The 26,605-nt window shown below is 47.3% G+C and overlaps 2 protein-coding genes across 2 annotated transcripts in view; one reads left to right on the top strand and one right to left on the bottom strand.

Annotated features, from left to right (window-relative positions):
- Positions 1-26,605, top strand: part of LOC149364493 (uncharacterized) — a 164,214-nt gene that overhangs the window by 80,925 nt on the left and 56,684 nt on the right. Inside the window, exon 3 of the mRNA XM_089574451.1 lies at positions 21,674-21,856. Within this exon, the coding sequence (XP_089430577.1) occupies positions 21,674-21,856 (183 nt within the window). The remainder of the gene's footprint in view (positions 1-21,673; positions 21,857-26,605) is intronic.
- Positions 1-26,605, bottom strand: part of LOC149364494 (lactosylceramide 4-alpha-galactosyltransferase-like) — a 166,930-nt gene that overhangs the window by 110,570 nt on the left and 29,755 nt on the right. The gene's annotated exons all lie outside the window — the stretch shown is intronic.

Below are 26,605 nucleotides of genomic sequence, written 5' to 3'. Positions count from 1 at the left end.
CTCCGCCGCCGCTCCGTGTGGCTCGTCGAAATCTGGGACATCCGATTTCGAAGATTAAGCCCGAGAACGTGAAACGAGCGCGAGTCAAATCGTTCACTTCTCCCCTCGCGATCGGAATTAGTGCGGCCACAGCGGCGGCTATGCCGGCACGCTGGAAAAACCGGCAGCAGCTCTCTCGAGCGGCATCAGGAACGCTCCAGTAGCGAAGCGAGCGAGCAGCGCCGATGCTCCGACGCGGATGGAGAAGCACTGCCGTCGGCCTGGTGTGAGCTCTCTTTCACTTCGTGCGTGCCCCCGGGGGAAATGTGAAGAGTCTCGAGGAGGCTTGTGCTGTTATTGTGTTGTTCTCTCCTAAGAAGCTGATTCGATTCGATTCGGCCAGACGGTGTTCCTGCCCTGCTCCGAGACATGACCTCTCCTTCCAAGAAGCGTGTGTGTTTGTTCCAAACCGTGGAGAAGTGCTAACGACCTCTAGTTTAGGCCAGGTGACCGGAGTAAATGACCTGACCTAACCTGACCCGACAAGAGGAAGGAAAAAAAAAGTGAAGGGGCTTGACGTGAATGTGACGTGAACGTGTCTCGTCACAACCGTGTGTGCATTCTCCCCAACTCTCACTCCGACACTCGTCGTCTTCATCCTCTGGATCGCCCTGCACTCGATGAAGACATCTGTCACGTAGAACTCGCGTTTTAGAAGTTTGGTGGCAGTCCCTGAACGCTGCACTACCGTGAAATCTTTACGGCAGTCATATCGGGAGTCCAAACAATACTGATCTTGTTTGGGCCTGCTTTTAAAAGTGTCGTTTAGAGAATAGATTTTTTTTTTCTGTTGAAAACATCGTCGACCTTATAGTCCGGAAACCTGCCAGCTTCAGTGCCTCTACACTGTTCTCTCGGCATGGTCACGTGACAGTATATCTACCCGAACGGTTTCTGTGGCACATTATGGACGTATTGCGCTTCCCTTCACCAGTTCTGGTTTTAAACACCACCTGCTTTGTCACGAGGCGAGCCCGGTTCTACGCCAGGCTACTCTTCCACCAGTTCAACTCTTTCGCCGTCCGCTCATGCCCGTTTTTGATGGCCAAGATGAAGAAACCCAAACAGCGCTTCGTAGAAACGGTGTAGTCCTAAGTCTGCGTCGTTGTCTGCCAGCCGCCGGTGCTGAGTTCTAATGGAAGCCCTTCGGAGGTCGCTAAAGGGATTGGCATCGGATCAGCCGTAACCGAATCGGCGGCCCTGAGAGAAGGCACTGCGTCGGCGCGTTGCTGTTGAAGTGCTTCCCGTGGTGATTCTCTAAATAGCTGCTGTTCGCGGTTCTGTGTCACCAGTGGGTGGAGTTCCAAAACCGAAGACAGCGGGACAGGTGTGCGTGAAGTTGTTTTTATTTATTTTTTGCGCGGTGAAATGAGAGGAGAATTATCGCGAGCCACGTGATCGACTTAATTAATCGTCTCCTTCGGGGACTGCGAAGTCAGAAGTGGCGAATTGGATTCGGCGATACCGTTGGATTTTGCGGCGAGCGAAGTAGAGGACTGAAAGTCCGCTCTGCAGGTACGTGTGTTTTTGTTTTTCTAGTGCAGTTTGTAAGATGACACATTATATGCGTCTGGTGCGACGCACAGTGCCGAACAGATATATGCCTGTGCCATTGACCTTGTGTTCGCTTATTGTGAATGTGGTTTTATTTGTGCCACGCACCAAAATAAGTCAGAGCTCACCTCACGAAGCACTGTTACGCAGTTGGTGCAAGAATGTTAAACACGTCAGTTTCATTCGAAAATGTGGCTTGCTGCACAGTCTCCGCATTTTTGGTGCGTCGTACCATGCAGCACTGAATAGCTACAAAGCATAAGACACTGTGTGGTTTGTGCCAACGCGTTGTAGGTTACACTGAAACCGACTGTACTTGCTTGTGACCGTTCTGTGAATGTAATCTCTCCTAATGCCTAGCGCGTGCTAGCTGGAGACCTATGATGCGGATAAGCGTGAAGGCTATAGAAAGCGCTGTTGCAAGGAGATTTGTCAGAACAGTAGAGACATCAGATTTGTATAAAACGTTGAAGGCTTTATACAGAAAGGAAGGTTTATTTTGTCACGGAAGATACATTCCCGAGGAGTAGTACTGAAAACGAAGCTCAGGATATAGGTAGAGGAGGCGTGCGCTTTTTTACAGTTTCGCCTTAAGCCTTTTTTTCTAAATAAACAGCTCCATTCTTTTGTTTTTAGCAACACAAAAACGCCCCCCCCCCCCCCCCCCCCCTCCTCTTTGAACTACATCAGCTGGCACGGAACGAATATACTTACCGTTATACCAATGATGAAGCATAGTTCATAAACACCGGTACCTTTAGAAATAATCAATGCAGCGCATACGACCAGGACGAGAAGAGACACAGGCACAACGCTGAGAGAGCATTGTGTCTCTTCTCTTTTCATCCTCGTCGTATGTGTTGCACCGATAATGTCTAACCAGCATGCCCAAGCGTCTGCCTTGTCTACATTTAGAAGCCATCCTACATAACTTTTCTTAATACAGTTAGATCAGTCTGTCGGCTTATTCACGGTACCGTTGTAATTGCGCTCTTTGTGCAATTATTAGGGCACTGAAACCGCAAATTTGCCCTCTGGTAGCTACTTTAGCGCTCTTAACGAAAAGAATATCCCCCTCCCCCAATTCTCCTAATTGCGTGTGCATGCACTGATCGGCCACGCTTACCTCGAAAAATTAGCATATTTCCAGACGTTCTCGATCTTTCCAAGACGACAGACATCCTGAGACCACCCTGCGGCTACGTGCAGCCTTATTTTGAGCCAACCGAAACCACCCTGGCCAAGGCGTTCAGAACACGTCGCTTCTCGGGCGTTCGTACTGCAGTGTTAATCGTTCTCATTTTAGACCGTGCAGGTGCCTAAACAGAACAATTATGGGGTCACTTGTTGCTAACAATACGAGCAGGAATTCGCGCACGGGAGCCAAATTGGGAGCATTAGGTCCACGCTCCCAGCAACAATGCGTAAAGACGATTTTCAACCTGCGCGTACTGAGCAGACTGAGAGTGGAAGCCGTGTCTTGTTTTCGAGAAGGCAGAGAGCTCTGCCCTGCGTGTGGCAGCTGGTTTAAGCCCTGCTTTTGTCAGTTATGAGCAGAGGAACGTGAGAGCACTTAATTACTCTCCGAGGGCCTCGATTTATTAAGGTGTCACGAATTGTGCTCAGAAGGGCACGCCTAATGCCCGCCCAAGCCTTCGATATATCTGTGCCCGCAGGCGTGATGGAGGCGGGAACACAATGAAGACAAATTGGTGCGAGCGCTCTCCGGACGCAGGTTTTGTCGCGACGTCCTTCGATTTATCGATGCTTCGTGTATGTGCGCGCGTGCGGCCTTACACCCTGATCGTTTCTTAATTGCCTTGTTTTTTAGCGTTCAATTGTCTGCAGATCGCAGTAATCGTGTAACCTCAGTAGCCTCGTATAATGCCTACTCGCTGGATTCACTTGAAAGTCAAGTCAAAGGCCTACGTCTGCAGAATGCCTTCATGAAATCGACGGAACTAATTATCGGTGCAATCGACGGAACTTGGCGCTGTACAAACCTAAAAGCGATGCATTGAATGAGATTGGCTGAAACAGCTCAAGAAAATGTTTTTTGTTATGCGTGCGTGCGTGTGTGTTTGTGTGTAATTACTGCTAATGAAGCGAATGTGTTGCCTTTGTCTTTGTGTAGGACGACAAACAACTCCGCAAACAGTTTAAGATGTGAACAGGCCTTGTGGATCTATCTAAATGCTCAAAAGCATCAGCTTCTCAATTTAACTCGCTAAAATATTCACTGCCCAATTTCGTTTCTTAAATTATCGATTTTTACCTAAAAAATCGTTACATTCCATACTTTTGACCAAATGTTTAGGGGAATCCCCCAAGGTGGAGTAGATTTGTAATAAGGGAGTAATTGCTCATTGACGTCCACCCAAGCGCAGCCATACGGCTACAAAGGAAAGCTATACAGCTTTCACAGAAACTTCGTAGTGAAAGAAAAATTCGTCCTGGTCCGAGGTTCGAACCCGGGACCACCGCTTCACCGGAGCAGTCGCTCTACCAATTGAGTTTACCGGGACGGCAAGCTTATAGTAGGGCGAGAGCGAATTGATCAATAATTCAAAGTGGGAACAGTGCTGACCAAATGTTTAGGGGAATCCCCCAAGGTGGAGTAGATTTGTAATAAGGGAGTAATTACTCATTGACGTCCATCCGAGCGCAGCCGTACGGCTACAAAGGAAAGCTATACAGATTTCACAGAAACTTCGTAGTTAAAGAAAAATTCGTCCTGGTCCGGGGTTCGAACCCGGGACCACCGCTTCACCGGAGCAGTCGCTCTACCAATTGAGCTAATTGATCAATAACTCGAAGTGGGAACAGTGTTGACCAAATGTTTAGGGGAATCCCCCAAGGTGGAGTAGATTTGTAATAAGGGAGTAATTACTTTCCTTTGTAGCCGTATGGCTGCGCTCGGGTGGACGTCAATGAGTAATTACTCCCTTATTGCATTCCATACTTTTTCGTCTGTCTTCTGCTATGGGAGCTCAGTTTGTGTTAAGTCACATTCATTTGCTGTTCTGCCCCGATGAAGAACACGACAAAAAAAAAAATCATATTGCCCTCTATGTAGTATTGAGACACTCTATGCTACAAAGGGGCGGCAGTGGCGAAAAGGGCGAGAGAGCGCAGCGCGCATGCGCACAGAAGCGCTTGCCAGTTACAGCGTCGTCTGCTCTGCTGTTCTGCCGACGTGACGCAGTTTGGCTAAAAAATCGTACAGCTGTACGCTCTACATTTCCATGCATAGACATCAAGCTTTCATAGACATGGGTAGCTTTTATGCTCATCCAGGTAGGTTTGAGCATGGATTATTACCCACCTTAGCTGTGCAGTGCTGGTTGAAAAGAAAGACCCTCTTATGTGTACTTGTGTTTGAGCTAGCCCGCACAAAATTAGAAACCAAAACCGAGTCCTTTTAAGGATATCCGAACGTTTGTCTCAGGGTAGTCGCGAAGTCCCAAGATTAATTCCATCCTTACTGGCTACGCTACATGATCTGAAAGGTTCCCAGTAAGTCGTGAAACTCTGCAGCAATGGTCTTTGCAAAAAGGAATGTACAGCACTTTGAGAACTCCTACCGAATACTTCAGAAGACAGAGAACCTCTATAACGACTCAAGCTTTACGGAGCCACCTACAATAAGTTTCACAAAAAAGCTTGCAGCAGCTTGTCTACAAAAACTCCACGCATTTTCACTAACATCTTCCATACACGATGTGGTGGCCGGTTGTCTGAAAAATTCTGAGTAATGTTCTCAAGGCACTCAAAATTTTAACGGTACCTTTCTGGTCACACTTCGTTCCCACTTTTCCTCGACCTTGTCGTCCGTCACGTTTTCCCACAGAATACACATTCAGTACTGAGCGCCCCTGCTAAGAAATTATTGCGCCTACAGTACTGTATTATTGCGCTACAGTATTATCTTGCTATTGGCTTATGGTTTATGGGAGTTTAACGTCTCAGAGCGACTTAGGCTATGAGGGACGCCGTTGTGGAGGGCTCCGGAAATTTCGACCACGGTGGTTCTTTAACGTACACTAACATCGCACAGTACACTGGCCTCTAGCATCTCGACTCCATCGAGATTCGACCACCGCGGCAGGGATCGAACCCGCGTCTTTCGGGTGAGCAGCCGAGCGCCATAACCACTGAGCCACCGCAAGCGGTCATATATCTTTCTGTGGGAGAACGGTAATGCGGCATCATGATGTTTATCTCTGCTAAAACCTCACCCATACACACGTAAATACTATATGGGCTGGTTAGGGCTGAGGCACCGCTGAAACCACTGAGGCGGCACCGCTGAAATTAACAGCGCGTACAACGCGGTAACGAACTGCATTATCTACCGTATGGTCAATGTACACCAAAAGATTGGGACAAGCGCCAAGTGCTAGGAGAAAGGAAATAAAGTCCCCAGGTTTCTTGACCTCTCCAGTGGCGAAGGAGCGACAACACTCGGAGCCACAAAAAGAAAAAAAGAAAAGGAATAATGGGACTAACGCCATCACCTAGGAGAGACTAACCGGCATTCATGTGCGGGCAATGTCAAAGGGCGTAACGGTTCCTCTCTCAGGGAGTGGCGTTAGTATACGACCACGCAGTTAGTCCGCAAAAGACGCACCCTTGCGGCATCTTCCTTTCCGGCTTCGAACTGTAGAGTATGACATCAACACGCCTCAGTCTTTCATAAGTGCGTTCACACTCCGCTCATATGTCCCATATATGGTCATCTATACGTGACTAACATTGTCGATCGAAAGCAAGTCAGTGCGTCAGTTGACAGTTACATTAAAACCAATATGTTTGAATATCTTCCTCGTATGCGAGCGGCGTGGGATTCGATATCCAGTGCCACCGGGCATCCGCCGGTTTTCCAAGGAGTACAAGCTTTCGCCCTGTCTGGTGTTAGACACACCCTGCATTACCGAGCCCACTTGCATTTTCACGATTGGTTATTCCTTCGAATTTACCGCCCTGAGCTGCTTTTGAACTCCATTTCTTTTTTTGTTTGATTATCTCAACTTGTTATAACTCGGAGGCAGGGTGTCCTCCAATCTTATTTTTGCTTTTTCTTTTTTCTGTTTGCTCGGGGGAACAAACACACGGGGTGAAGGGCTTGGAAATTTGGATCTTTGACCAATTTTGTGCAGGCCAGAATACATTAACCACGGTGGTTTTTAGAGGCCAAGTTGTAATTGCTCAATCAGCATAGAATCATCATCATCATCTCATACCACGACCCCAACATTATGTGACATGCGCCACAAGAAAACATTTTGTTGCAATGCTAGCATCTCACTGGTTATAGCTATCATGTAGGGAAATAGAAACCGGAAAATAGAGGTGATGGCAATGTTGATGAGGATGATGATGGATTTTAATTGCGCGGGCACAGCTTCGCCCAAAGGGTGACGTATTTTTCTTCTACACCAGACGGGGTTAAAGCCGCGTTTTCCAAGCGGCTCACCACGAAGGAACCAAGCGCTGGGCTAATGGAAGGCCTGTACTCATATTGTATCCCGGTTGGTATGCAATGGGGCACTGGGAATCGAACCCTGCACCTCCCGCATACAAGGCGGATGCTCTACATAGAGGTTTCTACAGAACCTTACTCGATCACCCTGGAGACAGCGCTGGCAAATGGTGTTTTTCGCACGAAGATAAAAAAAAATCCTAAGATGGTCCAGGAGACCTACAGAGAGGAGAGAGAGAGAGGCAAAACTTACGTCACATGAACCGGATAAACCCATTTACTAGAGCCACCACGAGAAAACCACAGATTAACCGGCAAAACAACCTCCCATCAATCCTGCTACATAGTAATCTCTTCTCGGGCGATCTCCAACGATCTCTCGCCGTCGAGGCGCCTGGGGTTTTCTGCGGGGACGCCGGTGAAAGTTGCGGCAACGCCTCCGAGTCACTAGGAGCAGAAATGCTCCATAACGCGTTGCATGCGGAGGGAGGTAAAAGCAGTGAACCGTGAAAGTACGAATATACGTCCTAGTATTGCTACGAGTACAAAGACAAAGCCCGCGGCGGCGTGACGCGGCAGCCGTGACACAACCGTCCACGCCGCGCTCCGCATCTTTTCCCCAGATCTTCGTAATGAGTGCGGAGGAGGCTGCTGCCGTAGCCGTGGGAAAAACGTGAGATCGACGAGCTCGCAGGAAATAAGAAAAAAAAAACACCTGATGAAGCGGGCCGACCAATTGGACCCGACCTACCTGTTTCCCGCATACGCACCCCGTTCTAAGAATCGCGTGTGTGTGTGTGTGTGTGTGTGTGTGTGTGTGTGTGTGTGTGTGTGTGTGTGTGTGTGTGTGTGTGTGTGTGTGTGTGTGCGTGCGTGCGTGCGTGCGTGCGTGCGCGCGTGCGTGTGTGTGTGGGAGTGTGTGCGTGCGTGAGTGTGTGCGTGCGTGTTCGCACGGGCTTTCCCGCGTTTGCTTTCCGTGCGTTTGTGTGCTTGCTGGAGCGTGGGGTGTCATTTGTAGCAACGCAGTCATATGATTGAGGCCGCAGTGAAACCGGTGTGTCTCGGATGTCCTTCTGTGCAATCATCGCCCAGGGTGTGTGCGCCTCTCGCTGGCATAACATGTCGCCATTTCATTGCATGTTATTGGCGGTGGTGTACGCGTTCCTGTATTTCCATTACAAGCGTAACCAAAATAACTTTGTCCTCTATTACACAACTTTTGCTCGTCGTTGGGGCTTACTTCTATTCTCTTGAGAACTGAGCACAGCTACGGTTCATTAACTATTAGAATTTAATTCATCACTTTGCTAGTTGCCGCCGTGGTGGCTAAGTGGTTATGGCGCTCGGCTGCTGACCCAGGGTTCGATCCCGGCTGCGGAGGTCGAATTTCGATCGAGGTAAAATTCTAGAGGCCCGTGTACTGTGCGATGTAGTGCATGTTAAAGAACCCCAGATGGTCGAAATTTCCGGAGCCCTTCTCTACGGCGTCCTTCATAGCCTCAGTTGCTTTGGGACGTTAAACCCCAATAAACCAATAAACTAAACTTTGCTAGTTAACATGATTCACCTGCCTTCTGAAGTTCGCCAGCACTGGTAATGCTATACCGCCAAAAGCTTCTCTTTACCTGCAAAAACCCATTTTAAAAAATTGCTGACGAGCTTCCCTGAAACACCTGGTACATTAAGGGACAACAGGAAGGTTGTACCTCACTAGTGTAGGACGGAAAAAAAAAGATTTCAGCAAGCGGACGGCCCGCGGACATTGTAATCACCGATCGTGGCACCTTCATTTGCTTCGAAGTGCGACAGTAGCAGCAATTAACGCAATGCTTATTGAGGCGATAAGGGTTTTGCGTGTCAACAGCGTGCAAGCATGCAAACACCTGCGGTCGGCCTAGTTTTCCGGTCCTCCGTTCGTAATCGCGCCTTGCAACCCGACTGCGGTCGCCTCGGGGTGTCGTCCGGTACATTGTCGCCGGAAGGCTGTTGCCAGCTTAGCTTCGTCCCTGCACGCAAGCGCTTGCAGGCAGGGCCCTCATGCAGAGAGATCTACGAAAGAAGGACGTCTGGTTGCCTCTGCTGCTGATGCCTGTGCTCGGAGCTCCTTTAGCTATCTAGCCCCTGCTTTTCTTTTATATATATTTCTGATCCCCGGCTCTGGGAACCCTTTAAACATCATCAATCAATTGCTGTCGGAAGTTCCAATCCTTCCTCTTTTCTTTCTTCTTGGTTTTGTAAGAAACGGGCGGCTGAGCAACGCTACTTCTCAGTGCTTTTCAATCTTTTTGTATGCTTCTGCTTTTCCCCTCGTCTTGGCTCACATCGTTGGCGTTCAGTCGATCGGAATACACCGGGTTAATATGCCCTCAGCCTATCGGTCGCACACGCCAGGTTTGGTCTGGAAACGGAATAAAGTCCGTGCACTGAGCTCACCTCTTAAAGAGGCATTCTACGCGCTTCCTAACCCAACAAAATCGTTCGCTACTAGTAGTTTATTTTTTATATGTCTGTCTTCGTTTCTTATCGCCCTTTCCTCTTTTCCCCGCGTTAAGATAGTCCTGAATGATGGGCTGAGACGTTGCTGGGTGGTTAAAGAAGCGTGCAACACTGCCTGCGTCGGTTGCCGGACGCCCGCTTGATCGAGTGCTGGCGCCGCGGAGACGGGCGCGTACATGGGCCGAGGCTGCTGCAGCCCATGCGTTATTGTGAGGGCATGCCGGTGTGCGTGTTAAGCAGTCAGTGGTGGTCGTGCGGCCCATATTTACCGCCTTTGTTTTTGTTGTTCCTAAAGCGGTGGCGCGGTATCTGGGGAGGTGGAAGCACCGGGGAACAATGGCGCCGGTAGCGCGGAAGTTGTTTGGTGCTAATCTGCGGAGGCGCTTCTGTTCACGATCGGCGTGGCTGCGAGAGAGAAAGAAAAAGAAGCCTTTCGACTTCCAGGCATTTCACTTCCGTTGATCGCGTTTTTTTTTTGTTATCTCTCCGTGATGGGCATGTACGCATAGTTACCGAGTTTTGCCGAAGCAAGAACACTGTGAAAAATGCAAGCTAAAGTAGGTTATGGCTTAGTTAAAAGGTTCGGCGAGAACTGTCGTGTCCATATATCTCTCCATGATGGTATCCCTCTTTTTTCTCCCCTTATTTCTTCTTCACATTCTCTCTTCTGAGCCTCATTTCTCTCTTAACCGCCTGGATCGGCTTTGATTGGCTTCGGGCGGTGGCAGAGAATACAACCGGCTCCAGTTACGCAGCGATTCAGTGTGTGTTTTTCCAATAACGGCTCTCGCAAAAGAAAAAAAAAATGTTTAAAGCAAGTATGTGTGATAGGAACTGCACTGTTCTTCGTTCACGTAAGAAAACTATGCACGAAGCAAAGGCAAGATGAAGTGCTGATTTCAGCAAAATGGACAGCGCCCACATGGTGCCTAGTAAGTTCATAAACAAACATTTTTTTTTCTTTTCTGGAGTTTATAACTGTGAGACTCGTTTTGTGCCCTGGTTTTGACGAATGGGAGGTGTGCATAAATCAAGGAAGAGTGTTGCTTTTGTTGAACGTCGTGCTTGAAGCAGCATTCAAACAGCGTTCACCTTTAGGGAAGCTTTACCGCTTTACATTCGCAGAAATGAAAATTAAAAAAATGTTGAAAGATCTGAATTTAACTCACTAAGAAAAGCAGGTTTTGTAATGGCTACGACAATGCGAGAGACAAAAAAATGAACTTTTTTTTAAGGAAACGGCAATTTGAGAGTGATAACTTTGGGAATGCCAGTCAAGCACGCACACTTCACAGACCACGCACAGTGCAGACGTCCTTCAGAGATACGACCCTACAGTGCACGGAACTTAAACACTTATGTTCAACTCAGAGCTCAACAGCTTTTCAGTAAAGTTTAATGATATCGTATCAAACAATAACATGAAATTTGAGACGGTATGCAGTAAACGAAACGGAATGGACAAATGTGACATTTGTGTTAAAATTGCTAGATATACGAGCTAGGGTCGACATACGTTCCGTTCATTCACTTGTCGTGGTCATCGCTGTGCTTGTTCGGGTATGTATGGCTCATACTCAGTGTGAAGATGAGTAGCCAAGCATTGGACGGTGACGTCATAATGCCGAGAAACATGTTAAACTAAAACGGAATTAAGTTAAATATAGGGAGGGTAATGCATGGCTACCTGAATAAGAAAATAAAACGCCCAGCACAGAAAATTAAAAATACTGTCGAAAAGGAATGAATGGGAATGACAAATTACGTAAAAGGTGTCGTTATCAGGAAACAAGCAACAAAGTGAATCTTCACTTATTTTAACATGTAATTGCGTACTCATTGCCATCGCCATTGTTTTAGATCGAGCAGTTTTCCCCTCTGTGACACATTTGCGCGTGACGTCAGCTTCTCCGAGTGCGTTGTGCATGGTAATGTGCACGCTAATCGTTGCTGAATCGGCGGTGAGGCATTCTTCTCCTGATTTTGTCATAACTAGTGATGAAACTTGTTCGCGCGAGAACTTCTGACACTCTTAAATATGGTTAACTTCGACCAGCTTACTTTCAAACCCTAATCGATGCTGACATGTGCAAATCGAACGCCACCTGGAAAGTGGTATTTACTAGGTGGTCCTGGTGTTGTCGGTGTGATGTTTGCTTAGGTAGTTAAGCTTAGCTTAGGCTAAAAGCCAACATCACCAAGACGGTGTCTAAATGATGTTGGCTAGCTGGTCTGTGTTTTGCTTTGCTCGTGCTTGCTTACGAGATTGAGCTTAACTCAGCACAAAACGCAACTTATTCAGGTAACCTAACCTCAACCACCACCATCTAACACTGTCGAAGCGGCGCTTGCGCAACCTGCGTCCGTTATTATAAGCATCGATCGACACGCTTCTGCTATATAATTACTTACGCATATTCATAACGTCGCTCGCATAAAGACATGAGGAGGCAAAGTGCGAACTTTCGTGCGGCACGCGCTTCTCTAGGCTTCGCTTGCCCGCGCGCGCTTCTCTAGGCTTCGCTTGCCCGCGCGCGTGCACTTGGCGAGCCCCGACAATGGCGCCGTTAAGGCCACCACATTACGCCCCCATCCCCCACCCTCCTCTCCTGAGTTCGGTCATTATGCGCCACTTCTCCTCTCCCTTCGCCTTGCCTCTCTTAGACGCGCGATAGACTGAGCAGACAGCCGACGCCTCACGCGGTACGGCGCCGCGCGATTACTGCTCGCCTGGGAGCGATCCCCCCCGGGCAACTGATAAGCGTGATCCCACCTTGTTCGTATAGTGCTGCTACCTTGAGAGATCCTAATCGCGTCTGTCATTCGACCTATCTGCTCATACAGTCCGTCCCTACGTGCTCACGTATCCGCATTGTCCTTTCCAAGGCGGCCGCCGCAGTGGCGCGGTTGTGTACACAGCCCTTTCCACGGCAAGGGTGTGTGTAAGTGCCTGGTTTAGCCCCTAACCACCGTGCAAGCGCTTAGGCGGTTGAAACAAAAGTAATAGCTCGGTGTCAGCACGCCATGTTTGACGAGGAAGGCCGCGGCGGTGACAGTTCTGGGCCGCGCTTATGCAGAGCGGTTGCCTGTTAAGAAGCAGTATTGAATTCTATAGAGGACGTGTGCGCTCGGGACCAGTGGATGCTTGACAACTACCCACCCCTGTATGACTAAGGCGGTCGGATAAATCTGACGCAAAACATTGCCGTCAAACCGCTGGAAACAATCGACACGGAAAATGTGTAGCAAGATCGACGTTTTTTTTTCGTCTTTCTTGATCTTTTCGACAGTTGTTCAATCGGGTCTTTTATAAGTCGGACTTTACCGTGCATTTTTTTTTCAGTCGTTTTTTTTTCGACAGGCGTTCAATCGGTTGTTTTATAACTCGGACTTTACCCAGCAGTTTTTTTTTTCTGTCGATGTAGGGGAAAGGAGGCTTACATACGGCCTTGCTCCTTATCTGTCGATGCTTCGTAGAACGCTATTGCCATTTGTTTTTTAGATCACAGACTTGCGTCCTTCAGTGTAAGATTTAGTGGAGTTGCAGGAATGAAAAGCTAATTTTTTCTTCAAATTTATCAACAGATAATAGATGCAATGAACTTTTGTCAAGCAGCTTTAAATACCCGCTTGTGTTAGATGATTGTTACATGGAGTTTGTTTATTTGAAGTTCCGTGAATAAATCTCGCTGAGCTAAGAAAATTACAAATCGAGCGTAGTGCATATGATGTTCTCTTCCATACAGATGAGAGATAACTTCCTACCGTAAGTTTTAGACTGTTTTTTTTTTTTTTTTACGAAAGGTACGACTCTAGCCAGCTGTCAATGCTTAATGACAGTTTGTACTTTGGCTTGGCTAGTGGGTCCAGTTTTTGTTACTTTTGCCAGGCTTATAGAGCGGTGAAAGGAATCGCTACAGTATTCAGCATAGTGGTTATAATATACTCTTGTGTCTACCGTGTTTCATCTCCGCTGCTCTCTCTGAAATACAGTTAGTGAAACACACACGCAGCGGCTCGCCCGCGCTGACCAAGGAAAGTCATCAGCAGCGCGTACATCGACCTTCGCATATTTTACGCCTCGCATGCTTTCCTCTCCTGCGCTCGCGCAATTGCGTCACAACGCTAACACGATACTGCACTAACGTCGTCCAACTATACACGACAGAACAGGGCAAGCAGCTGTCCTTTACAGCGGTAACCTCCTTATGCACGACCAAGGTTACGCGGCCATACAAAGCAAGCTGCAACAAGCATCGCCCCGTCCCTACACCAAAGGAACGTTCCCTCCAGTCACCCTCAGGCAGCCATATAACTCTCCTCGTATCGCTTTCGACCACGTACACACAAACGTACACGCACGCCCGTAAGAGTGCACGGCGCGCGCTACAACAGCTGGAGCCCGGCGCGCAGCGACAAGCAGCCGCCCGAAGCGACGCCGCGGCGGCAGCGACAGCCGCGAACAAAACGCCGCGAGGACGAGTGCAGGGTCAACAACTGAACCCGTTTTGAGGTCGGCGGAGAGAGGGCGCGGACAGCCTTGTCTTAGCGCGGCGCTCCGAACTGTCGCTTATATATGCGATAAAGATTCCCTCGGCGACAACAGGTGGCGGAGGGGGACAAGTCTGGGGACACTGGAAGTCTCCTGAGCGTGCGCGTTATTAATTACAGACGTCGCAGCAGAGGGACGCGCATTAGGAAGAGGAGGAGGAGGTAGAAGAACACGAGGGAAACGTGGTAATGAAGCGTACGGCCGGAAGGGGAGAAAACCTGCGACGGCAGGCGCCGATGCTCTCACTGATTTCTCCTCCTTTCGCTCCACGTTTTCTTTCTTCACTCGCTCTCCCTCTCTGTCTAAGTGTTTTTGTCGGTCGTCGCGTTTGCCGGTGAAGTATGGGTTCCTGATTCGAACCCTCCCCCCCCCCCCCCCCCCGCCTTTCCCTATCGATGTCTGCAAAACACCGTCTCCTCTTAAAATGCGCTATGGAAGGTGACCTTATTCTGTGGACTGTAGGTGTCGGGGCTTCCATTTTATCAATGGTCGTTCGGTGGACCGTTGCCGGCAGTTTCGTCACGGGACCCGTTTTGTTCGCTCTCTCTGCGTGGTTTGTGTAAACAGACCGGTCTGTATTCTGCCTGTGTATGCTTGTGCGTGGCCGCGTACGTGCAAGTCAGCCACCGGCTGGGCTCGGTGTCCTTTCTATGGCGCGTATCGACATTTTCTCTCTTCTTTTCGCGGGGGAAATTTTCCGCGTTCGCTACCGATTTTTTTATGTCAAGGCCACAGAGACGACGTCGGATAAAAAGGCATTGTGCGCCTATGAACCATGACGGCCGCCTTTAAAGCACGTGCCGCTCTTTAACGAAGGATCTTTCGACAGCGGTAGAGCGCTTACCTTGCCACTGTTTTCCAAAGCTTCACTTTTAATTTTGTCTTTGATACAAAGTCCAACCTTTGATCTGCTCTTTGTAACTTATCTGTGCGTGGAAAACGTAGGGAGAAAATGTTTTTGCTCGTTGGACAGTGCGTGGTCAAGTCGAAGTAGACTGCTAACTTGATGGTGAAGTCCTACGGGAGGAACTGTTTACTTACTAGGTCTGGTAGAACGTTTTTGTGGGCTAGTTGGTTAATTTTCGAGGAACTGTGCAAAAGGACGAGGAGGTAAAGATACGACTGCTCCCCTGGTGTCGTATTCGTTTCTTTACCTCCTGTCCTCGTTCTTTTGCGCAGTTTCTAACCTCACTAGGTCTAACTTAAGACATTCCTACAAAACAAAGCCTAAGGATGAAAGCATCGAGGCCAACCGCGTAAAACAACTCTGGTTTATTGCTTACAATCATACCTCCGCTGAAGCTTTTGTTGGCATTATTTCCTGCTTTTCACAATGATGACACTGAACATCAAGCACATGTGCAACTACTACAGTTCATATTTACAACAATTTGCCACAAAATATATGGATTGGAAATAGAAAAACACAACTTTGTCATCAGAACAGGTTCTCTATAATGTTTTTGGCCAAAAACATCTAGTAACAACAGAAATTTTTGTGGTAACAACAGAATTTCGCGTAGTTACTACAGAAAAGTACTGCAGAACTACAGACTACTGAAAAGTACTACAGAAAAACTTCAGTACTGCTGAAAAATACCGTAAAACAACAGAAAAATCTATTGTTACGACAAAACTGCAAAACATTTCACCGTACTTTTGACACAGTTCTCTCGGTTTTTTTTTCGACTGGATAGGCAGTGTTTTCAAAAACAACCACCTGCTCCGAATGCTACCGTATTCTTTCGAATCAAACAGAAGTTCGAGCGCTATTGTACGTATATCGTGAGCCAATTTTAGCTCCACTGAGACATTTTCTGAGGACATTGGATGTTATTTATTTACCTTGGAACGTTCGAATATCATTCACATAAGTACAAGACCACAAGAATCGGATTTAATTATGTTTATCCCCAAAAGCTAAGGTTTTCATATACTGTTCGTTATTCGCCCTCGAAATGTCTGTACGAAATTGCCCGCCACGCATCGTTAGCGCGGACACGCCCTTTGCAGCCTCTGAAAACAATATTTCGGCACCGAGGGTGCGCTTGACGCCGTCGCTATGTAAGTCTTTGTCAAAAGTTTAGAGCCCAGGGGGTTCACTTCCAAGCTGTATATTGGGACTCCAGGAGCATTCATGGAAGTCCTACCTGTTGCAGGAGGCAGTACCAGAAATCTTCTCATGTCCAGGAAATTTGGAGCGCTAGAGATCCATTAAGAATGACACAGTGTGGCTCAAAAGAAAACTCCCTGGGCTCCAAACTTTTGACAAAGGTTGTACTTTTTGATCGAACTTTCACCTTAATTGGTTTATTGCCATTTTTCATATTAGATTAAGAATTGTGCGCCGATCTTTGCAAGTGATAGTGGCAGCAGTAACTTATTAAGCAGCAGAAAGATAAGCAAGATAACAGCCTAGATAGAGAGGCAAGTGGAATGAACGATATTTAAGCGGAGACCCAGACGAGGACATGTAAAACGCGGCCGTCACGCACGCCAGCTAAAGATCTGGCCGGCTGTACTTCAGGAGTGCCACATTATGCGGTGAATAAATAACCGATTGTTCGCTAGGATATCGAAGTGGATTCCAAGGGAAGGCAACAATAGCTGAGGAGATGAGATTAGCAATTATGGTGAGAGCCGCTCTGCTCGGTGCTGTAACCTGACGGGACTAATAGCAAATCAGTGGGAAGCTTGGTGTTTGTCCTGTCTCCAGCAGCATAGGTAATCGGCCTGTGCTGCTTGGGGTAGTTAATTTAACCTCTATACTGATTATGATGATGATTATGGTGGTAACAACCATGATGACAACATCTGCCTTATTGTTCTCATCGGGACACTACCTAAGCTCGATTCTGATCGTGCAGAATTCTGATCATTAATGATCTTGGCGTCGTTCCAGTGCGACTGCGGGCCTCTGTCCGAGACCTTTCGATGGCGGTCCTCGCGGCCGAGTTCGTGGGACACGGATGTCTATAAATAGGCGTCGGCCGTTATGCAGCGGGGACCGCTATCGCCCGCACCGCGCACTCGCACTCAGATTGCATCAGCCGTCAGTTCACCGATGCTCGCACAAGCAGGACATGGCGCTCTACGGCGTTCGCCGACCTCGATGCGGGCAGACGCGGCTTCTTAGATGCAGACGATCGCCAGAGCACTGGCGCTCATTTATCAGGCGCTCTTCAAGCCTGGGCGTGAAAAATGGGATGAAGTAACGAATCGGTTTCTAACTGGCTACATGCGTTCGCTTTTGTTGCCGTCGACATACGCCTGAGTATAAGGCAGCCACCTGACCGCGTGCTCATTCGTCTGGCGCATACGTAGGTATGATATTATTTTGTCTTCGGCTCTGGAAGCATGGCGGCTTCTGAAAACAAAATTGAAGTTCGCCTCATTCGCGGTTAGTTAACGCGTTTCTAATCACAGAGAGACATAAATAAACCTTTCATTTAGAGACCATGTCATATCTCCTACATAGAACTGAGAGTTCCTAGATGGTTTCGTTTGGTACATTTTTCTGTGCGGTCACGAAGTGATCAAGATACGGTCTGGGAGCGATGAACCATTGCTCCCAGAAGTTGGTGGTCTTGGAGGACCAACGGGACCTGTATTTTGACACGACAGTAGGAGATACTTTGAACTGTTTCTCTATCATTGTAATTGGAGGGTTTGCTTCTTGGCATTATAAATATGCAACTTAAGGGGCCGCTGGAGTCACTAAAGGACAACAGCATTAAGCAAGCACTCCAGAGCATCAACTTAGCTACCATCTGAATGCTTGCACATGTGTGCGAACCGAACACACTGGAAAGAATAATGAAAATGCTCAGCTCTCAACAAACTATAATCGGGGTGTCTTTCAATGTCTTTTTTTACCACCCCAGTAAGGTGGAGCGGTGCCACCAGTGAGGAAAGCTGAAATGCCAGTGTAAACCTTGAACGCTGGTAGAAACTGTTCGATATAGCGGCTCAGGGTGCCTGCGCACATTAGATGTCACTCTCCTAGCCGACACGCTCTGATGGGTGCATGGGCTTGCTAAACAAAGGAATACCCAGCACAGACCTTCTTCACATTTTTTTCTTCCTTTTTCAACGGTGATCTTTGAATACAGCAGCGATTTAAAGAAGCACACTTCAGGCATTACTGGGATCTTGATGAGATTCACGAAAGGTACCTATTTTATAATAGGGGCACCAAAAATGCAGGCTTTGTCATGTTAAAAAATTTAAAAAAGAGAGCTGCACAGCAAGTAGATATGCTATACCTATACCCTCTAAAAGATGGGCTTTTTTTTCGGAGTTCTGGCATTCCTCTGTAAATGCTGAGAGACGACAGCTATGATCGGTCATTGAAAAGTCACTAAAGTCGGATGCAACTTAACCCTGCAGTGATCCTCCGCCAACGTTCAAGACCGCCACACAAAATTCCAGCCGCTACAAAATATAGCCCTTAAAGGGTTAATTACAAGAAGAAAAGCTCAAGATTTTTTACTCCTCTGGCTGATTTTATGTAGTCATACAACAAAAAGGTGGCTGAGTTTATCAGTACAAGACGCCACGGACCATGGCTTATTGTTATCAACTGCTCTTTTTTTTAAGCTTGATCCTGCTATATCGGACACGATAATTTTTCTTTCACAATGATACAGTAATCACTCTCTGCCATTGCCTAACATTTCGGAATGCAGGCCTCCCTCCTCCGCGCATTCATGCTCCCAGTTTTCTCGCTGCAATCGAAGTGAGACATATGGGTTTGTTCGCCAAAGCTTAACACTTACTCATGCAGCCCGTCTCTGGGAAAAGTGCATTTTCGGTACTGCAGTATATCATGTTCTGCCTATTACATCGTTTCTTATTATCATGCATGGCTATCTTAAGTAGGAGACCAGTTTACGCGCGCGAACTGCACCGTGAATTTGGCTCCTCATTATCTCGCCTTGTAGCTCACCTTACACAATGATATCCAGATTCTGTGAAACGGTGAAATGTGACCCAGGGTGAGGCCTCGTCAGGAAGAATGCCAGAAGCTTCTTCCTTTTGTCTCATCTCGTGGGCGTGTACTGTGCATACAAGTTCATGTCTGAATAAATGATTGATTGATTGATTGATTGATTGATTGATTGACTGATTGATTGATTGATTGATTGATTGATTGATTGATTGGATCATAGATATGTTATTATTGACTTCCGCTTTAGATCCGGGCGACAGCACTTGCCATCTGGTTACTAGGTATAACTTTTGGCACGTATCTTTCGGGAACTACTCTAACCATCCTCTCTACCCGGCTTAACTACTACCTCGCTGTCCTCCATAGTGTCTCCTTTTGTGGCAGTTTTCTCAGATGACCACTTCCTGGCTGTATTTTAACCCCAAAGCATTTCAATCCATGTGGGCTCGTGTAGGGAGGGTTGGAAGGGCAAGTATTGTATAAAAATCGGCTCTGTTCTACCCCTGTTTTGCAAGCAACGGCAAATGGCCAACATGGCGTCATGGGCGTCAGCACAGACATGGTATGACTGCTACCATCAGAACAACTGAAGTGCAAACGAAACGCACACTTGAATGAGTTGGGAGAAACAACACGCTTGTTGTCAGCGTAGAATGACAACTGGTAGTTTCTGTTTTTTTTTTACATTGTTGTTTTGAAAATAGCACCCGCACCTCGGAGAAGACTGTTCCTGTATTGCTCCTATATTGCGTCGCTATTGTCTGCTTGGCGCTAGCTCCTAGCCTCAAATGACGTCGAAGCGACTAATTCAGACAGGTACAGACAGCTAAAACATGGGTTGACCGCGTCCAACCAAGCTCTACTCAAGTCCTCACCCACTTGGTCAAATATTTAGGGGAATCCCCTAAGGTGGAGTAGATTTGTAATAAGGGAGTAATTACTCATTGATGTCGGGTGGATGTCAATGAGTAATTGCTCCCTTATTACAAATCTACTCCACCTTGGGGGATTCCCCTAAATATTTGACCAACCCAGTTCCCACTTCGAGTCATTGATCAATTCGCTCTCGCCCTACCATAAGCTTGCCGTCCCGGTTAGCTCAATTGGTAGAACGACTGCTCCGGGTTGGCGGTGGTCCCGGGTTCGAACCCCGGACCAGGACGAATTTTTCTTTAACTACGAAGTTTCTGAGAAAGCCGTATAGCTTTCCTTTGTAGCCGTATGCCTGCGTTCGGGTGGATGTCAATGATTAATTGCTCCCTTATTATGCCTCACCCACCTAAGGGACTAAGTGGTGAGACAGGATTGTATGCACACTGCAGCTCAAAAGCGAGAAAACGCCAAGAGGCGTCTGGTTTTTGAACAAAAGCATTTGAGAGAAGGCTGCTTTCTGTATTTACTGCTAACTTGATCAAATGTTTAGGGTCAACGTTTGGTCAATGTTTAGATGCGAGTTTTTTTAGAAAGCTGTATAGCTTTCCTTTGTAGCAGTATGGCTGCACTTGGGTGGATGTCAATGAGTAATTAATCCGTTATTGCTGCTAACTTCACTCAATGCCCAAGACCTGATAGATGTTTTTCTTTATTTTCATTTATGCTACTTAACTATTGTTAGGTTATCCCGAGGCTGAAAGAGCGAAGGTAGGTGGTCTCTGAACGTCTGAATGTCCTCGTTCGCCCTCAGGTATATCAGTTTAAATAACCCGTTCAAGAGCGCTTTGTGTAAGGTGCTGCTGCAAGACCCAACAAGACCAAACGTAAACTCGTCCTTGATGGGCCTTCAGTGGGTTCCAGCGATGATGCATGTGCTCAGTCTATGTATTGTCCTTCGCTTTGTCTCCTGTGGTTCCTTCAGTGTCAACGCCCTGAATATCTTTGGAGGTGTTTTTATACTGTTTATTCTTGCTTCACACAATGATGAGTCAGGACCATTTCACAGCATGATGATCTGTAGTATACTACAGATCATCATGCTGTGAAATGGTCCTGACTCATATACTACAGATCCAAAACGCCTCCAAAGATATTCAGGGCGTTGACCCTGAAGGAGCCACAGGAAAGAAAGCGAAGGACAATACATAGACAGAGCACATGCATCATCGCTGGAACCCACTGAAGGCCCATCGAGGACGAGTTTACGTTTGGTCTTGTGACTTGCAGCAGCACCTTATACAAAGCGCTCTTGAACAGGTCATTGAAACTGATATACCTGAGTGCGAACGAAGACATTCAGACGTTCAGAGACCACCTACCTTCTGTAAAAGAAAAAAATGAAAACACAGTAAAGCTATGAAGGTATGACTGCCTTGTTGAATCCTTACATTGGTGTCAATATTGAGATTTAATACTTTTTTTTTTTCCAAGATATGTCAGTCCAAGAAGAAAATTGTACGTTTCGAATAAACCTTCGGTCTCCTTCGAGTTCAGCTCACTGAAGGTCAACTCGATTGTTTTCGTTCAAACTTTGTAGCTGAGCAGGTTTGCTGAAACAAAAGTTATAGCAACACAGTATGTATTCCTTTATTCCCTGCGCACCTGTCCCCAAGTGTGCACCCCAGCATACACGCACCCCAGCTGACGCGCGCGTGTGCCATCGCAGGTGGAGGACCAGGGCGTGGATCCCAACCTGCGCGACAACGACGGGGCCACCGCGGCGCACTTCGCCGCCAGCCGCGGACACGTGGAGACGCTGCGCTGGTTGCTGGCCCACGGTGCAGCCATCCTGCCCGACAAGTACGGCAAGTCGCCCTTCCACGACGCCGCCGAGAACGAGCAGCTCGAGGTGCGTGGCTCATGTATCTACACACTCCCATCTCGACTTGATACTCTAGCATTAGACGGAACAGCGTCTGGCCTGGGTTATGCATTCGAACAAATAACAATGGTTTTCACTGACCAAAGTTGACTTTTCGGGTTCCGTGCGGAGCCCTTGTTCTTATATTCTACTTGTAGTGTTCGATGCTATAACTAGAAATTTGACTGCTAACTATAAATTAGCTTGTTAGTATAGCCAGTCTCTCACTTTCACCCGTTATGACCCTACGCATACTCCTTCTTCCATCTCGTGCGACCTGCGTGTAGAGCACCAGGCTAGAGGAGCCTGCCATTAGCCAACTTTCCTGCCTTTCGTGTCATACAACTCCCCTCTCGCGCTAAATGAATTCCTGGACACGTGAAGCTGGTTTAAAGACCAACGCTGCACGATTACAATGGAGACGGAAGGAGCGGCAGGAGGCGTTATTTTATGGTCACTCGAGAGGATTGCCATTCAGCATGCTACTTCTGAGTAACCGTGCAGTGGTGGCATCAATAGCGCGATTTTGTTACTTCAAAATGATAATCAAAGCTCTAGGTATTCACGAACTTCGGAAAACCTGCTCAAAGTGAGCTCTACGAAACGAGTGGTATTAACGAGAAAAAAGTTAGTTAGTTAATGGGGTTTTATGGCGCATAAGCAACTATGGCTATCATGCGCCATAACGAGAGAAAAGCAGAAACATTGTAACGGGAATTAACGGGATCGGCTGAAGCTTCCAAAGCGCCAAGCAAAGCGCCACAGTTGGATTGTCTAGTGTCGGTTTTTATGACGTATATGCAACTAATGCAATCATGAGCAACACGCGGGATTAAATGTCTGTTTTTGTTTTGAAGAACTGAAACATTTCTGAAATGTCATATTTTCTTTGGAAGGCTTGCTTCGTTTAAGCAAGTAAAAGCAAGTTCATTTTCTCCTAGGTGCAAGCTGGAGTGAAAACGAATGCGATTGTCGCAAAATCGCGCGAAACGTTTTTTTTTTTTCCTTAGTGTCTTAAATATTATGCACGAAAGTAAGATGTCCCTTATTGAGACAACTTCTCAGCATACTTCACACATTGGTTGTCATACAGCTGCAAAGTTAATCAATGACGAGCGTCCAAACTCTTGTCATACGCCTGTCATACGCCTGTCATAAGCTGCATGTTGGGTCCTGCCACTGAAAGACAGATTACGTGAACGTAAAAGGTTTATCGTCGGAGGTGTTTGCGTCAACTAGTACTAAGTAGAAAGTCGGCCGTCGGTTTCACGACGAGCCGTGTTGGTACGTGCCTAGCCATGCTCTCAAAGTGGATTCCGAAACAACAGAGCCTAGAAACATTGAGTAAACTAAATTTAGAGAGCCATAGGCGTCTTTTACAGTGGCCTTCTAGGAAACTTGATCGAGAAGAAGACCTCATATACTGCCGCGTTAAGGCCGAGTACCCAGGGGCAAAAATCCACGTCTTGTTTCAAAAGCACGACTTCTGTCGTTTCAACGGGACAGCGTTGGAAGTCGCTTTCGGCAGAAAATCCGGCGTCGGCGTCGTTGCGACTGAAAAATCCTGATTGGTGAAGAGGGTAGAGATGTACAAAAGCAGTTTCGCTGAAAAGAAAAAGGGTGGTCCAGCGGAATCGAACCCCTCTCCTTTGGATCGGGAACTGGGCGCACTACGTCTACACCGCTGAGGAACATTCGTTCTGTGTGATAAATGGAGGCCTTGTACGAGCACCTTAAAACACAAAGTAAGCTGATTGTATTCACTTAGTTAATTAGGGCCACTAATTTGCGTCACTAATTAGTCTCAGATGATGTGTAATAAATCAGTACGTGATGGCAACAAACGTGTGTGAACGTCTGAGAAAGGTGTACCGGGGGGTCCCCAAGCGACCGTAGGGATCGTTTAAGGCTACAGCGTCCTACCCTTAAGGTGAACTGAAGTGTTCCCCAAGCTTCTGTAGCACCAACAGTCAAGGCAACAAAAAGGAAGAACAACTGAAAACCAGTGCCATCAGCTACGTGCCGCTGAACGAAACCCGTCAACTTTCTCCGCAGAAGGCAAATGACCGATACAAAGTAGAGCAGGTTCCCCATCATACAGGCTGTCAACGACGTCATCTGCATAGTTTGCTCAAGCGAGCAAAGAGACACAGTGGCGGCCGCAACAGCAGCAGCAGAGGCAAGGCTACGCGTCGGCCGGCACAGAACAACCCGGAAGGTCGCTTAACCCTGCGCGTGCCCCGTATAACTGGTTCACACTGTTTCTCCCGGTACAGTCGGCAGTGCCCACATTAGGAGGGGGCCCAGTTTTTGTTTCCGGTTCTCTTTGTTTTTGCTTTGTTTTCTTTTCTCTCGCCGCCTCCCCGACTAACAAGGTCAGTGGGAAACGGAGACCGAGAAACAGAACGACGCTTTGTGAACCGGCCTCCGTTGCGCTGGGCACGGGTGGGGCCCGGCAAGAAAAACGCAGCATCAGGTTGACGTGTGTCCTGGCCTTGGTGCGAACCTTGCGGGCGTCGCTTTCTCGAATGACGCGGCGTGAAACGCGATGGGCGTTGGTTGTCGATTTTAACGCCCCCATCAGTCCGAATAAGAGTAGACTTGTTCATCATAGGTATATTTCACGGTTGCGATTCGGGAGAGAATGGGTTTAAATTTGAAGAACACGGTCTCTGCGCTGAAGACCTGGCTGCCTTGCCCGAAAACGTAGCATTATGGACGGCGGTAACATTCTTACTGTTCAGGTCAGTAAACCTGAGGACTATACTTCGTGTGTGGGGATCGTTAGACGGTAAATAGAATAAGAATGGGTAAAAAACACATTTAAAATAAATTAACTTTGCACATCTTCAGGATCTTCTTCGTGCTTCCTCTGCTTTCCGTGTTCCGAATTCCTTATTATTCCCATTAATGCCTTTGCACACACCTGAACCTGTGTTAGTTAACATCACCATAATCCTCATCAGTATCATTAGAGAGTTTTAGTATAGCGTCACCCTATCGCTTTGGGTCATAGGGGAATAGCGGGATGCTACTGCGCATGCGCAGAACGCTATCGGCCCTTGGGTGTTTGGGTGAGCGGGCGACGCTAACGCTAAATCGGCGAAATAGCGTGCGCCCCTAAGCCGCTTTACGTTGGGACAACATGGCGGCGCCCGCCGAAGCGGGCCCTCTCGCTCCATCACCGATTCGTCGTTGCCGCTGCTCTGTGGCTCACGCTCACATCAAACTAAAGGCGCACGAGGCTTTCGCTTTGGCTGAAGTTGCCTGAACAACAAAATTTTAGCGATAAAACACGCCTAATTTTCAGATTGCTTCCGTGTTTACTGAGCTGCTAGGCTTAGCGAGTACTCGTCGACTGACGTCAGAAAGCGCGGGAGGTTTGAACTACTGATCTCCACAAACAGGTTTGCAATTTTTTACCAGACCTTCACGCGCGTGCGACCTGTATATATTTATATTTATCATGTATATATGTAAATATATTTCTTTTCAGTGTACTCCTCCCCCTGTCCTTTCTACTATCCCCTCCCCTCTTTCTTTTCACTTCTACACACTGCCATGCTATCCTTTATTTCCGCCGCCCCAGCTCAGGTGCTTCCAGCAGCGATAGCAGATGCAGGGGTAGAAAAAATTCTTCTACCTTCCATATTCAATGCAAAATATTAAAAAAACCATTACTACTACTACTCTTGCTGTGTGAATAGCCTTGGCTCGGATTGAATATGTCCGCATTATAAAAAAATATTTGCATCATTTTTCGCTTTTCCTAATTAGTAATTGATAACTGAAACAGTTTGCGCGTCATTTTATTTACACAGTAAAAAAAGTGCAGCATATATATCAACTTATTTGTTCTGAAAGCTTCTCTTTCCCGCCGTCATGGCGCTGCCTTCAAGCAACGCAAAGCGACCATCCGCGACCCTATTCTATAGACAGAAAACATGAACCCGTTCCCCTAACGCTAAGCGCATGCGGATAGGGTCACCCTATTCGCTACGACGCTATTCTAAAACTCTCTATTATCACAGGGACTTAGTGTAGTTTAGGATTAAAGCGTCTCGCAACGATCTCGGAGATTTGCTGAGCTTGTCAAGCCATTTGACTCTAGGCCAACGTCGATTACGTATTCTTTCTGCTGGCTCCTAAATCTTACTCCGATGTACGCCACCTGTTGTCAGTTATGCTAATTACGTCTCTTGCCCATGATCATTTCCTCTCTTTTTATCCCTACTCTCATTCGCTCTCTGATGCATGCCGCCTTCTTTCTGTATCTTAAAATTACATTTTCGTTGAGGCTTTGCTGAAGGCCGCCTGAGGACAACTTCAAACAGTTTTTTTGTTCTTAGTAAAGCTCGATTGTCTGGCTCCTTTTGCTGACGTTTATCATCAGCAAATGGTACATTTATAGTTGAGAAAACTGCATTTAGAATCAGTCATTTTCCCCCCAACTTGATCCAAACTCGTGACGTCAGTACCTGAAAGGGGATCCGCGACCACCCTTTGGTAGTGAATGGCGGAATAGCATAGCCTCAGAGATTCGCACAAAAGAATTTTGTTCTTACGTCGCAGCAGTTTGGTTGTGAAAAATGCCGATGGTGGCGAAACATGTATTCCATTCTTTGGTAATTTTTCAGCTTAGAAGAGCTTTGTATTCAGTATCGTAACATGCTCATTTTAGGCATGTTTTACTATTATGTCCTCCCGGCAATAATGCCCTTGTGGCGCCGCCGGAAT

The sequence above is a fragment of the Amblyomma mixtum genome, chromosome 2, assembly GCF_055824585.1.
Source record: "Amblyomma mixtum isolate Tamu chromosome 2, ASM5582458v1, whole genome shotgun sequence".
Lineage (NCBI taxonomy): Eukaryota > Metazoa > Arthropoda > Arachnida > Ixodida > Ixodidae > Amblyomma > Amblyomma mixtum.
This window is presented reverse-complemented; position numbering and strand designations above follow the sequence as displayed.